Below are 15,120 nucleotides of genomic sequence, written 5' to 3' on the forward strand. Positions count from 1 at the left end.
TGTCTGTGGTTGCTGGGATATGTGCTGAATGTTGAATAATACTCAGCTGAGACACTTTTCTCAGCTTTTCTTTTTTCTGGGAACATTTGAGACTTATTGCCAAATTTAGATGTTTTCTGATTAAGAGAATTTATAGTCTGGACATTTAGTGAAACTGAAGATGTTTGTAGTGCAGCTGGTTTATAATTGTTTCTGTTTGAGACTGCAGGAGCTCATTTTTTCGTTCATTTTCCCCTCCAGAGAATGGAAATCTGAACAGAGGCTTTCACCCGACTCCTGGTCCATACTGGGCAGACTGGTTGGTAAAGTGTGGGGCAGGACAGGATGATGTGGCCTCAGATGCAAGGCACCGGTCATTTGGGTCGTTGCCTTGTTGTCTTCTGCTGAACAGCTGATTGTAATCACGACGTGACGTTTGTGCTTTAAACAGTAAAAGTTGGAGTGAAAAGCGTTCCCAGACAGGACGAAGCATTTTCTTTTCTGTGATTATGGGGAGTAAACGTGATGCGTTGTGTAAACAACTCTGAAATAAAAACTGTTTCGTTTGAAAATATAAATTTGTGTTTTTATTGTAAAAAGTTTTTCACAAAATTAGGAAAAAGGTTGTTTCCCTTTTTAGAATTTCAGTGTTACACAATTTTACAAAACATTTATTTTTCAGTTTGTTTTATTCTGAATTGATTAATTAATTTCAACTATTTGTAAAATTTTTGCCCTTTTTTCTGAATCAAATTTTTATTTGCAAGAATTTTGGAAACAAACTTTTTTTTCTTAAGATTTTTTATGTAAGAATCTTTTTTTCACATGTTCTGAATTAAATAATTTTACAAAAAAAAATATTTTTTTCAGTTTATTTCTGAATTATGATTTTCAAGAAGTTTTAAAAATCTGTTTAGTTTCCAAATTAAATATTTTCAGTTTCATCTTTGATTTTATGGAATTGACAATAATTAAAACTCTTTAGATAGTTTTTTTTAATACTAAAATGTGTTTGTTCTTCATTAATGAGACTTCTGAATTAATTTTACCAAAAAGTTTACTTTTCTTAATTTAATGAGAATATACAAAACTTTTCCGTTTTTCTAAATTAAATGATTTAGTTACTCTAGCCTACTTTTTCAAATGTACTCTATTCGTTTTTTCTCAATCAATGACAAAAAACTGAACTAAAGATTATCATTATTAATAATAATAATAATAATAATGCTGATAATAATAATAATAATGAGCGTGGATAAATTCTCAAAGTCTGCAGGTTCCCGCAGCGGGGACGCGCAACGATTCGCTGAAAACTCAGTTTCCCAGAATTCTTTGTCGTCCGGTTTCGAGCTGAGGAAGATGGCGGCTGCTAATGAAATAGGGGTTTGCTTTTAACCCGACAAAAAGCGGTGGATGGGTTGTTTAAATAACTGATCAACTCTCTTATTAACTGTGACTAATAAATCCAAGACGGAGGTTCTAGTCGCGGACTGAAGGTAAGTTGCTAGCTTACAGCTCTTCCTGCATATTCTCAGGAACCATCAAGCTAAATTAGCCTCCTTGCTAACTGAATACCTTCGTTAGACAAAATACTGAAACAAATGTGCACCTCTAAACAAATTAAATATATTTTAGGGCAGCCGTCAACGCGGATTTTAGATTATATGATATATTAAAGGGTTTGTAAATGTTAACAAGCTAGCGGTTTTAGCTAACCTTATATTATCAATAAAAATGCTAATATTGATTAGCACAGATATAGAAAGTGTTACTAAAACAAATACCGCTTTATTTTAACCCACAGAAAAGTAAAAACAACACCAGCATTAAACCCGTAAGCTGTAAACTGAACGTTTGTCTCAACCAGCAGAATAACATCCGTGTTTTTACCTCTACAACATGCCGGGTCCCGAGGACCTGGATTCAGAAACCCGGATCTAAAGCTACCTCACCCTTTCTGTATGTTTACTTACACAACAATATTCCTCTATTAATCTTATTTAGACTTTACTCCCCTCAACAGCATTTCATCATTACTTCAACTCGCTGTGGAGCGCAGCAGCAACAGTCCACACATACACACTTAGTGTGTGTGATAAGGACCAAATGCAGCAACGAGTGGGTTCAAAATGGATTAAAAATAGGTTTCCTGATCAACCTAACTGATGGGGACAACAGGAGAAACAGATGAGCTATCCTACAGGTTTCCATGCTGTGCCACAAAGATCCCTCTAGGAGCGTCTTCAGCATCATTAAACTGAACCAGATCTGCTCCCAGCTCCCTACAGGAGGCTGGATGCTTTTCTTCCATCTGAATAACATCAATCCAACGTGGTATTTTCTGTGGAGCAGCTGACAGATTGTTGGAAGAGAGGGAGAAACCTCCCCATGCATGAAGCGCTGAACGGACTCTACTTATACAGCACTTTTCCAGTCATGTTGACCACTCAAAGCGCTTCACACTGTATTTCACATTCACCCATTCACACACACTTTCATACCCCGACATCAGGAGGCAACGTGGGGCTCAGTGTTTTTCCCAAGGGCACATCGGCATGTAGCCAGGAAAAGCCTGGAATGTTTTTAACCAGTAGGTGTCCTGGTAAAATCCAGCTCTGTGGTGGATGCCTGCCTCTGGGATGTTAAACTCTTCCAGTACAGCCCAGTTTCAGCCCAGAGTGGCTCTGCCCCTGAGGGGATGCTTCCCAGCCTGGAAGCATCACTGTCTCTTTGTTTCTTGTATTCCTCGTGCGATTTCACGCTGGGCTATAAGTCTCGTTCATGCTTCTGGAAGGTTTTCTTACACTTCAAGGGTTTTCATTACCTATTAATAGTTTGGTTTGGGTGTTTTTTTTAATACAAACTGAGGTCAGGGAGTTGATGTGATTTGAAGGGACAGACAAAAAGAAAAGAACAAATTAAGGCTGAAACGTGTTTGTGTTAGAGGTGTTAACTTGTGTAAAAGGTGTCGTTGACTTTCTTCATTTAAAAACATGTTTAAAACTAAAGTACTAGAAAACTCAAGTATGAAGAAGAGTAACAATGAAAATACTGAAACATTTGGTTGTTTAGATTATTATGATGGAACTTTGTCTGTTCTCTAAGATGAAGGTTTAGTTTCTTTTTGTTTTGCTTTTTGCTTTCAGGTCCTTCCTATAATGCTCGCGAGCTGCTTGCTGAACATGTGCTTCATTAGCTTTATCTCATTTTTTCTTCTTTTTGTGGTCTTATTGAAAGATTTAGAATGCTAATCACGATCTACTATCCAGATATTGATAAAGGTTTCAGTAGGACACCTACCTGATCCTAAGTCATTTCAGCAGTTTCTGGCACTCGGAGTACCCCCCACAGGAGTCCCCGAGGGACACGGTCGAATGCCTTCTCCAAATCCACAAAACACATGTAGATTGGTTGGGTAAACTCTCATGTCCCCTCAAAGACCCTGAAGAGGGTGTAGAGCTGGTCCACTGTTCCACGACCGGGACGAAAACCACACTGCTACTCCTCAATCCGAGGTTTGACTATCCGACGGACCCTCCTCTCCAGCACCCCTGAATAGACCTTACCAAGGAGGCTGGGGAGTGTGATCCCCCTGTAGTTGGAGCACACCCTCCGGTCCCCCTTTTTGAAGAGGGGAACCAACATCCCAGTCTGCCAGTCCAGGGGAACTGTCCCCGATGTCCATGCAGTGCTGCAGAGGCGTGTCAACCAAGACAATCCTACAGCATCCAGAGCCTTAAGTAACTCTGGGCGGACCTCATCCACCCCCGGAGCCCTGCCACCGAGGAGCTTTTTAACCACCTCAGCGACCTCAGCCCCAGAGATAGGAGAGCCAGCACCAGCTACCCCAGACTCTGCATCCTCATCGGAAGACGTGTTGGTTGGATTGAGAAGGTCTTCGAAGTATTCCCTCCACCGCCTCACAACGTCACGAGTAGAGGTCAGCAGCCCTCCATCCCCACTGTACACAGTGTTGACGGAGCACTGCTTTCCCCTCCTGAGCCACCGGATGCTAGACCAGAATCTCCTCGAAGCCTTCTGGAAGTCATTCTCCATGGCCTCTCCAAACTCCTCCCATGCCCGAGCTTTTGTCTTAGCGACCGCCGAAGCTGCACTCCGCTTAGCCCACCGATACCCATCAGCTGCCTCTGGAGTCCCACAGGCCAAAAAGGCCCGATAGCACTCCTTCTTCAGCTTGACGGCAACCCTTACTGCCGGTGTCCACCAACGAGTTCGGGGGTTACCGCCACGACAGCTGCGGCTGGCCGCCTCAACAATAGAGGTACAGAACACAGCCAACTCGGACTCAGTGTCTCCCGCCTCACCTGGGACATGGTTGAAGCTCTGCTAGAAATGGGAGTTGAAACTCCATCGTCAAAAAAAAAATATATATATGTATATATATTGCACATAGTGAATTGCAATAAAATGTACTGACATACAGAAATACGTGTAGAAAGATGTCTGAGGTGCAGATGAGGTTGTCCTTGGATTTACTGAGGTCACACATGTGCATTCAAGAGTCTGGGTGCCCACGGGCGAAACTGTTTTTGGAGCGTCTACGCAGAGCTCCTCCGTGGAGCGTCTCCGTGGAGCGTCTACGTGAAGCGTCTACATGGAGCTCCTCCGTGAAGCGTCTACGTGGAGCGTCTACGTGGAGCGTCTACGTGAAGCGTCTCCGTGGAGCTCCTCCGTGGAGCGTCTACGTGAAGCGTCTACGTGGAGCTCCTCCGTGAAGCGTCTACGTGGAGCGTCTACGTGGAACGTCTACGTGGAGCTCCTCCGTGAAGCGTCTACGTGGAGCGTCTACGTGGAGCTCCTCCGTGAAGCGTCTACATGGAGCTCCTCCGTGAAGCGTCTACGTGGAGCGTCTACGTGGAGCTCCTCCGTGGAGCGTCTCCGTGGAGCTCCTCCATGGAGCGTCTATGTGAAGCGTCTCCGTGGAGCGTCTACGTGGAGCTCCTCCGTGAAGCGTCTACGTGGAGCGTCTACGTGGAGCTCCTCCGTGAAGCGTCTACGTGGAGCGTCTACGTGGAGCTCCTCCGTGAAGCGTCTACGTGGAGCGTCTACGTGGAGCTCCTCCGTGAAGCGTCTACGTGGAGCGTCTACGTGGAGCTCCTCCGTGAAGCGTCTACGTGGAGCTCCTCCGTGAAGCGTCTACGTGGAGCTCCTCCGTGAAGCGTCTACGTGGAGCGTCTACGTGGAGCTCCTCCGTGAAGCGTCTACGTGGAGCTCCTCCGTGAAGCGTCTACGTGGAGCTCCTCCGTGAAGCGTCTACGTGGAGCGTCTACGTGGAGCTCCTCCGTGAAGCGTCTACGTGGAGCAGCCATGAAAAACCATCTGATCCACCGTTAACACACGAAGCACAAACACACAGCACTGTTTAGAACCTTAAAGGAATCAATTAAGGATGATTTAGGGCAGTTCAGGCCGTTGTTGTGATGTGTTGCGATCTCCATGCTGATATCACCATGAATGTAAATATCTGATTAACTCTGCAGTCCTACATCACAGCCACAGTGATCTCAGTGAAGCACCTCACACCTACACAGACGTCATTACAGGACATGAGAGTCGACTCGGACTCCAGATGGATGTTATGTTATTTTGGTGAAAATCTCTGTAACTCTGTGTGTGTAAAACTTTTTTTCCTTTCTTCTAGGATTTCTCCTGGATCCTTTTCTCCATCCTCGAGTTGCCTTCAGGCTGACTTCTCCACCAGTTTTTCTGGTCCATGGACTTGACTCCAACACCAGGCTTCAAACGGAGGCCAGCTGCCTCCTCTTCTCAAGGAGACGTTAGACTGAAATCCCAGAGCCCTCCTTTGTGCTCACCCACCTTATCGGTGTCATCTCCTTCCTCTGCTCCATCTTCACCACTGTCCACATCCTCCTCTCACCATGGCGACCCAACAGCTTACAGGAACCATGTAAGCCGTCAGAGAGAGGTGGTCAGAATGTCTGTTGCTACACCTTCATCCAACTCTGCCTGTCTGGATTGTTTTACCTCCAGGTCGATGAAACCAAGTGCTGACTGTGAAGACAATGGCAGGAAAAGGGAGATGTACGATCCTTTCAGTCCAAGTGATGGAGATAAGGAGAGAAGGGTAGAGGGGGAGGAGGGGGAAGGGGAGAAATACGACCCTTTTGACCCCACTGGCTCTCCAGCTTCAGACATAGATGACAGGAGCGACAGAGGCAGGGAAGCGGAGGGAAACGAGAAGGTGGAGGAGGAGGAGAAAGATGACGAAGAACCTCCAGATTCCACCTTAATGGACCTGCCAAGCACCCGTCCGGCCACCCAGCTGCCTCTGAGGAGAGCTGAAGGTAGCAGAGGCCAGGCAGAGAAGACCGACTCTGACCATTCAGAGATCGAGGAGGGGGAGATCGTTGGAGCTGCTGGCAGAGATGCGACCAACAAGAGAGCTGCTGAAGAAGTACTCCCTCCGAGCACCTCCAACGTCTCCTTCTTCGGATCAAAGCCGGAGCGCATCCTCCGGGTGCTGGATGGAGACGGATTTGTGTCCGTGTGCACTGAGGGAATCTGGGAGGATGACCGGGAGCTGGAGGAAGAGCCCCCGGTCGGAGTGGAAGATCTGAGGAAGAAGCTCGTCAGCAGGAGGAAAAAAAGATTGTTTTCTGCTCCCCCCCCCCCTCTCTCCTCAGCCGTTACCACCTCCCACCTCCCTCCCTCAGGCTTCCCCTCCCCCCTCCCCTCTCACACCTCCTGCAGAACAAACCAGCCAGAACCACAAGTTCTCCAGGAGCTCCAAGGACCGCGAGCAGGAGAAAAGCAAGGATAGGAAAGCTGGGGAGAAGGAAGTCAGGAGAAAAAAGAAAAGGAAGGGGAAGGAAGGGGATCAGGAGAGGGGCAAAGACAAGGAGCGAGGACATAAAGCTGGAAAAGAAGTTAAAGAAAGGAGGAGCAGCAGGAGCAGCAGTCGGAAGAGGAAGAAGAGACGGCACAGCAGCCCGGAGGCGTCCAGATCCTGTAACTCTTCAAGGAAAGGAGGACACTCCAGGCGCTCCTTTTCAAGCTTATCGGAAGAAAGACACAGAGAGAAGGAAAGGGACAAAGACAGAGACAGAACCAGAGACCGAGACAAAGACAGGGATAAAGACAGAGGCCGGGATAGAGACAGAGACCGGGATCACAATAGCAGCAGCAGCCACAGAAGAAGTGAAAAAGTACGAGATTCCAGCTCCAGGAAGGCCAAACGACGTTCAAGCAGCAGGGAGCGGGGCCCCTCCAAGAGGTCCAAAAGAAGCCGGGAAAAGAGGGAGAACAGCCGAGACCGGCTCCCTGAGAGGGAACGCCGACGGGACGGCCGTCCTGTTGTCCCTCCATCCATCCAAGACCTCAACGGATCCGACCTCTTTGCCATCAAGCGAACCATCACGGTCACCACCACCACTACCACCACCACCGTACCCGGCTCCCCGAGACTCACCCCGGCGTCCCCCTGCCGTCCCATCCAGGGCATCGAACCCCACAAGAGGAAGAAGAGGAAGTGGCATTCTGCTGGAGACACGGAGGACCTGGGGAGTCGCAGCCGTTCACGGTCGCTCTCTCCTCCGAGGTATCACAGCTACGTGTCAGATCGCTACTCTGACAAGCTGGAGATCGACATGTTGTCATTGGACGGCGAAGCTTTGGACTCTGATTACCCTTCCTTAGAGGACACGCCTCCCGCTGCTCTGCCTCCAGAACCAGCCATCCCCAGCCCCAAAGCCATCACCAAGTCTGGACAAAATCGCCCAAAAAAGAAGTCTCGCGCACTACAGAAGTTGGAACCTTCTTCCAACAGAACCACCAGAAAATGCTTGTCCTCTCTGACAGTCACTTCAGGCTCCGCCTCCGTCTCGCCAGGGCTGCCATCGGTGAAGAGAGCCCGTAAGATGGGGAAGGACAAAGACCGGGACAAAGGCAGCAGAAAGGATCTGTGTCGCTCTGGGAAATCCAAGAAGGAGAGCAGCAGCAGTCGGAAAGGGAAGCTCCAGTCCAAAGTGTCAGTGCTGGTCCGTGAAGGGGTGAGCAGTACCACGGGGGCTTCGGTCGGAGCTGGGAAGCTGAGCATGGACCTCCTCGGGTCCGGAGGTACAGGAGGGGGCGCTGGGAGCTCAGTGGTGGGCGGCTCCATTGCTGTAGTGTTCTGTAGAGATAACGAAAGCAGGTCACCGTTCCTCAAACCGTGTTCGGAGCCACTTTCTCTTGGGGGCCGCAGCAAGGACCTTACCAGTGTGGGAAAACGGAGCATTCTGGCGGCACCGTCATCATCCTTAACCACCACCCCTGGACTGAAACCCAAGAAAACCAAACCCAGCTCCATCACATCCACCTCCTCCTCCGCTTCCTCCCCCTCGTCATCCCTGGCAACCAAGCGCCGCCGTCGTCTTGCCAAGAAGACGAGGGAGAAGGAAGGAGCGACCGGAATGATGGCCGGAGATGGCAGCCAAACCAAAGCTGCGTCTGAGTCCTGGGACAGAGCGTCCTTCGAAGTCCAGTCAGCCAGTGGAGAGGGCAGCAAGTCCGTCAGTCCACAGACTGGACAACCTGGTCCTGTACCCTGCTCCTCATCCTCGTCCTCATCCTCCTCTACCAGCGTGCTCCCCCCCTCTTCCTCCCCACCACACACACCTCCACCCTCTAACCCTCCTTGTCGGGACACCAGGGAGTCTTCACCAGACTCTCAGACTGTGGACAGCAGCTGTAAGACACCAGACCCGTCTTTCCTGGCGGAGGACTGTCCAACTGAGACCAGCCCAGCCCCCCTGGCCTCCAGTCCGTCCAGTCCACCCCCCCTCCAGGGACCTAGCCTTAGCCACACTCTGTCTACACCCACTGCCAAGCCCCCCCCTCCAGACGATGAACTGAAAACTCTGGCTTCGCCTCCAAGCTCGTCTTCATCAGCAGGCTGTGGTCTCGCTTCCCTGCCTCTGTCTTCATCTGACCCCTCCTCCTCATCCTCGGTCTCCTCCTCCTCTGCCAGCAAGCCTCCTCCTCCTCCCCCCCCTCCAGCTGCATCCACCCTCCCCTGGAGTTTGCAGACTGGGGTGGACTGCACGACCGGAGGAGTTCTAGCATGTAAGTTCCTCCTGAGAGCTGCACAGGGCTGATGGGTAGGAAAACCACTTCCATCATGATTCAAATTTCATATTTCATATTTTCTGAAAAGATAACTTAATAAATAAAACCGAATAATTCAGACACACTGGTCTACATGCAGGAAGAAGACAGATTATTGGGGAGGAATCTCGGGATGTTAATCTGATTTCTCGTTATCGGACTATGCTGTCTACATGAGCCTGTTTCCATGACACCAGATATCAGTTATCAGATAATGTAAGAGGTCAAGTAGACACCGAAATTTGATTACGAGAAATTAGATAACTGCGATAATCTGATTGCGTCATCAGTTTTTTTTTTTTTTTATTAAAATTTTTATTTAACGGGGACAGAGCATATATATATATATATATATATATATATATATATATATATATATATATATATATATATATATATAAAACACTTCTAAATTTTCTGGATTTAGACAAAGGGCTAATTTTCATCAGTTCTTCTTGGCTAGATTTTACAAATGCCCCCTGGAATAAAGAAAAACATAAAGAAAAAGAAAAAACAATTATCCATCAGTCTAAAAGGTGAGAAAAAAGTCATACAGTAACAGAGATAACTTGTTAAAAACTAGACACCATAGAGACAAAGCCACCAAACCACAAAGCAAGACAACCTCTTGTTGCACGGCGCCTTGTTGCATGTAGACCCATATATCTGATATATATCTCTATTTAAACTTTTTACATCTGAGCATGTGCAAAAAACTGCATCACTTCCATCTTTTCGACGTCTTGTGTAAACAAAAACAGAACGGCGTGGAAGTCAGACTATAAACAACATAAAACAATGTGTAGTCTGTTCAGTAGCTTATTAGCTCCAACATTAGCTGCTAATGCTACGACCACCGGCTCCTGCATTAGCAACTAATGCTAAAGGCCCATTTATGCTCGATGCAGAAGACGGATATGTAGATGGTTGGACAATTTCATCCATCTTCTGCGTCGGTTCATGGCATAATTTGGTCCGTTTTCAGGGAGCTTAGCTATCTGTCGCTTGACGCAGAAGACACCACTGGAAATCACGGGGTAGTGCTGAGCAAAATAGCTGATGTGCAACCAGCAAGAGAAACAAACCGGAGACGAAGAAGAGGATCAGTAAAAGGAACAAAAATGCAGAAGAAGAATAAAGACGAGGACAACAACTGTAGAAATTGTGCGAGCTTTTGAAGAAAGACTATATGTGAGTGTTTGGGGCGTGCTGGGTGGTTGGAAACAACTTCATAGCGACGCTGTCTGAAACTGAGAACGGCTCATGGGAATAAACGTGAACTCAACACTGCCCCCTAGTGGAGGAACTTACTTAACAGCCATGACAACGTTTGAAGCGGACGTTGGTATTTACGTACGTAAGGGTGCAGAAATTGGGCTTAAGGCTGCTGGTTCCAACATTAGCTGCTAACACAAAGACCTTGAGCTCCAACGTTAGCTGTTCACGCCAAGACTGCAGACTCCATCATTGGCTGCTAGCGCTAATGTTGGCTCCCGCTTTAGCAGGTAATGCTAAGATCCCAGGCACCATCATTAGCAGCTAAAGCTAAGACCGCAGACCCCCAGATTAGCTGCTAATGCTAAGAATGCAGGCTCCCACATTACCAGTTAACACTAAAGGCCCATTTATAATCGAAGCAGAAGACAGATATGCAAAAGACGGACAATATCGTCATACATCGCCGCCCTCAAACTTCCGTGTGTCTATTATGTTTCAGTGGGTACTAAGTCAAGTCAGTTCATCCAAAAGTGGGCAGTACCAAGTTCAGAGTTCACTTCCGTGTAGGTGGCAGTAATGCACCGCTATAGAGATGTTTCCAAAAACACCAAAGAAGTAAACCACGAAGGAGAAACAGTTTCAGACAGCAGCGAACATGGTGACGGTGGAGGAAATTATAATAATGCGAACTCTCAGGAAGAGACAAAAAGAAGCAATTTATGACGAGCGGCACCTTCAATATTTTCTGATGTCCAATGGCGCCTTCGACGACTTGCATCACCGCGTTTCCAGACGCATCCGAAACGGAAACTCACACATTGCACCGGTGAGTGAGGCCGAACGGCTTGCTGTGACCCTACGCTGTCTTGCATCAGGAACTAGCCAACAAGCGCTAGCAGCAAGCTATTAGCTGGGTTCTGCAACTGTGCGTTGCGTTATCAGACAAACGTGCCATGCTTTTTTTTACTGGGCTTAAGGACGACTTTGTGGCTTTCCCAGTTTTCATAACTACAAAGGCTACTTCAGCTTCACACTAATGGGAGACAGTGATGCACGGTCACCTTCAGGTCGTCAGGGCACTGATGGTGCACCAGGAGAATGGAGACAGACAGTGGATGGAGACGCCAACCTTTTGGCATGTCACCGTTGCTCTGTCAACCCCTGATGGCATCAATAGTTAGAAAGAGTTCCTGGGCAAGATGCCGTCACCCACTGACTCAGATTGCACAGAGTACCGAACGGCTCAGTACACAACAAATATCAGAGTGCAGACGACCGAATGTAATCCTTGCAAGGAATCTTTTGTCCTTTGTTGACTTTCCTAGAAAGATGGGCTGTACTATTCCACATACGAATATTTGTAAGGTGTTCTTGTGTCAGATAATGTAATTCTAGGGTTTAGCAAGTAATGAAAAAGTAACGAATGTTTCTATAAATGTTTTTGTAATAGAAGAGGAGTACAAACATATTAAACCAAAACTGCAAACTTTGTTTTAAAAAGAAAAAAATGTACAGCAAACAGATTCGGGAAGCATCCCTGTACAAAAGAAAGACAGCGGTAGCATCGCTCCCTGCGCTATGGCGACGTGACTTCATGAATCTTCTTCTTCGGGTGCTTTTTATTTGGCGGTTCTGCTTCGTCGTCTTCCTGATCTTCTTCTTCTCTGGTTTGTTTCTTTCGCTGGTTGTATGTCAGCTGTTCTGCTCAGCACTGCCCCCGTGGTTTCTGGTGGTATTGCTCTGTGTTTTGCGTCAAACAACAGATAGCTAAGCTCCCTGAAAACATACCGCATTGTGCGACGAGCCGACGCAGAAGACGGATGAAATTGTCTGCATATCCGTCTAATGTGTCCAGCATTAAGACCTGGGGCTCCCGCATTAGCTGCTAATGCTAAGACCGCTAAATAAGAATGCTGCTGATATGAGATGTTTTTCTTGAAATAATGACCTCAGTCGTTCCTCCACTCAGTGACTGCTCTGCTCTTCAAAATGGAGGAGGCCAACATCGCCAGCAGGGCAAAAGCACAGGAGTTCATTCAGGCGACCAGCCAGGTGAGACGTGAACCTCGTCTTCCTTCTGAAGAAATGTTTGGTTTTACACCACACTTCTGCAGCAGATTCCAGGTTCCCAAGTGGAGTTGCTCTCTAGATGGATGTCTGTAGCTCCGATGGAGTGAAGCTGAGTTTCTTCCTGTACACTAAAACCAGTTACAATACAGACAGCTGGTTTTAGATTAATGGTTTTCATTTAAGCTGCCACAGTTACTGATAATTAGAGAAATAAACGTCCGAACTTTAAATTTAAATTAATGGCTACTTCCAGCAGGATAATGCACCATGTCACAAAGCTCAGATCATCTCCACCTGCTTTCTAGAACATGACTACGAGTTCACTGGACTCCAAAATGAAGAGGACGACCCGGTACTAGAAGGTGGTCCTGATGAAGAGGACGACCCCGTACTAGAAGGTGGTCCCGATGAAGAGGACGACCCGGTACTAAAAGGTGGACCCGATGAAGAGGACGACCCGGTACTAGAAGGTGGTCCTGATGAAGAGGACGACCCGGTACTAGAAGGCGGACCCGATGAAGAGGACGACCCTGTACTAGAAGGTGGTCCTGATGAAGAGGACGACCCGGTACTAGAAGGCGGACCTGATGAAGAGGACGACCCGGTACTAGAAGGCGGTCCTGATGAAGAGGACGACCCGGTACTAGAAGGTGGTCCTGATGAAGAGGACGACCTGGTACTAGAAGGCGGACCTGATGAAGAGGACGACCCGGTACTAGAAGGTGGTCCTGATGAAGAGGACGACCTGGTACTAGAAGGCGGACCTGATGAAGAGGACGACCCGGTACTAGAAGGCGGTCCTGATGAAGAGGGTAGATGAAGGTAGAGGAGAAACTGGGAGTTCTGGTTCCACAAAGATGGACCTGGAAGTTCAGGATGTCAGAACATGTTTTGTTGAGGAAGATGTAAAAATATTTCCTCAAGATCTGCAAGAAAAGAATTTTTTGTTCTAAAACACCTCCACAGTAACTTTGTCCCGTTTCTCCATCAGATCCTGTCCCAGGCCAATCAGAGCCAGTCCCAGCAGCATGCCCCGCCTTCTGCAGCTCCCTCATCCTCACAGATCCCCCCACCTCCTGCTGTGCCCCCACCTCCTGGTTTGAGCCCAGCCCAGTTCATCCTCCACAATTCCCTCCCATTGGTTGGCTGCACTACAACTCCACCCACCCACCTGCACTCCTCCATGGGGGGTGGGTGTGCTCAGACCCCACCCCCCATCATGCCTGTGGGGCTGTCAGGAGTGACTGGGAGCTCTGGTGACACAGGATGGGAGAATGAGAGCAAAGACCCAGATAAGGTGCAGGTTTTCTTTGGTTTTATGTGAAAGTCTTCTTTCCTGCTGGTCTCAACATGTCTGGTTTTTCTCAGTATCTGAAGAAGCTGCACACGCAGGAGCGGGCGGTGGAGGAGGTGAAGCTCGCCATCAAACCTTACTATCAGCGCAAGGACATCAACAAGGACGAGTACAAGGACATCCTCAGGAAAGCCGTGCATAAGGTCAGCTTCAGTGCTCCGAAACCAAGTCCTGGATCGGGTCAAGACCGTCTAATCCCTCTGCATCCGTTTCAGATCTGCCACAGCCGCACCGGAGAGATCAACCCAGTGAAAGTCAGCAACCTGGTGAAACTGTACGTGCAGCGCTACAAGTACTTCCGGAAACACGGACGCAAGATGAACGAAGAGGAGAGGGATGACCGGGAGTCGGGAGCGCTGCACTCCTCCGCCTGATGCTGTTTTTATCCTTCCTGTCTGTCTGCTCCTTCAGTCCTAACTGTAAATATATCTGACATATAAACCGGTTTTGTTGCTATGGCAACAGGCCTCCTCCAGGCAGGATGGAGTGATGCTCCTACTTCTTCTGTCTCTGTATCGTCTGCATGTTACTGACATCCAGGAACTTAGAAAACACCCACAAAACATAAATGTTTTCCAACCCAGTCTTGTTTTTTGTTTTTTTTTTCCCTGGTTTTACTAGATTTGCTTTTCGCAGCAACTCTTTATTTTTTTTATTCGGTGACAGAAAACATAAAGCGGCAGTTGTACGTGTAGATGGATCCTTCCAGAAGCTGGATGATAGAAACGTTTATGAATGAATGCTGAAAAATTTACAGGTGAAGCTCAAACTATTAGAATGTCGCACAAAACTTAATTTATTTCAGTAATTCGACCTAAAAGGAGAAACGAATATACAGACTCATTACATGCAAACCCCAAAAAATCTCAGAAATTTTTTTTTTACATGAAATCAGTAAAAAACTAAACTGGATCCAGAACTGTGACCATGTCAAGAGTCTACAGTATGTGCAGAATTATTAGGCAAGTTGTATTTTTGAGGATTAATTTTATTATAGAACAACAACTATGTTCACAATGAACACAAAAGACTCATAAATATCAAAGCTGAATATTTTTGGAAGTTGGAGTGGGGCTATTTTAGTTTTAGTATCTTAGGAGGATATCTGTGTGTGCAGGTGACTATTACTGTGTATAATTATTAGGCAACTTAACAAAAACCAAATATATACCCATTTCACTTTTTTATTTTCACCAGGGAAACCAATATAACAACTCAAAATTTACAAATATACATTTCTGGCATTCAAAAACAAAACAAAACCAAATCAGTGACCAATATAACCACCTTTCTTTGTGAGGACACTCAAAAGCCTGCCATCCATAGATTCTGTCAGTGTCTTGATCTGTTCACGATCAACATTGTGTGCAGCA

General features: G+C 47.1%; 1 protein-coding gene across 1 annotated transcript; it reads left to right on the forward strand.

The window, feature by feature from the left end:
• The first annotated feature begins 1,305 nt into the window (after nt 1-1,305).
• scaf1 (SR-related CTD-associated factor 1) lies at nt 1,306-14,330 on the forward strand. The gene is given in 7 exon segments (XM_042000954.1): nt 1,306-1,475; nt 5,642-6,624; nt 6,626-9,063; nt 12,293-12,375; nt 13,385-13,690; nt 13,762-13,890; nt 13,963-14,330. Coding segments are annotated over 6 exon segments (4,026 nt in total). The 5' UTR covers nt 1,306-1,475; nt 5,642-5,713; the 3' UTR covers nt 14,122-14,330.
• Nucleotides 14,331-15,120: the final 790 nt, after the last annotated feature.

This window comes from Melanotaenia boesemani, chromosome 2, assembly GCF_017639745.1.
Source record: "Melanotaenia boesemani isolate fMelBoe1 chromosome 2, fMelBoe1.pri, whole genome shotgun sequence".
Taxonomy (NCBI): domain Eukaryota; kingdom Metazoa; phylum Chordata; class Actinopteri; order Atheriniformes; family Melanotaeniidae; genus Melanotaenia; species Melanotaenia boesemani.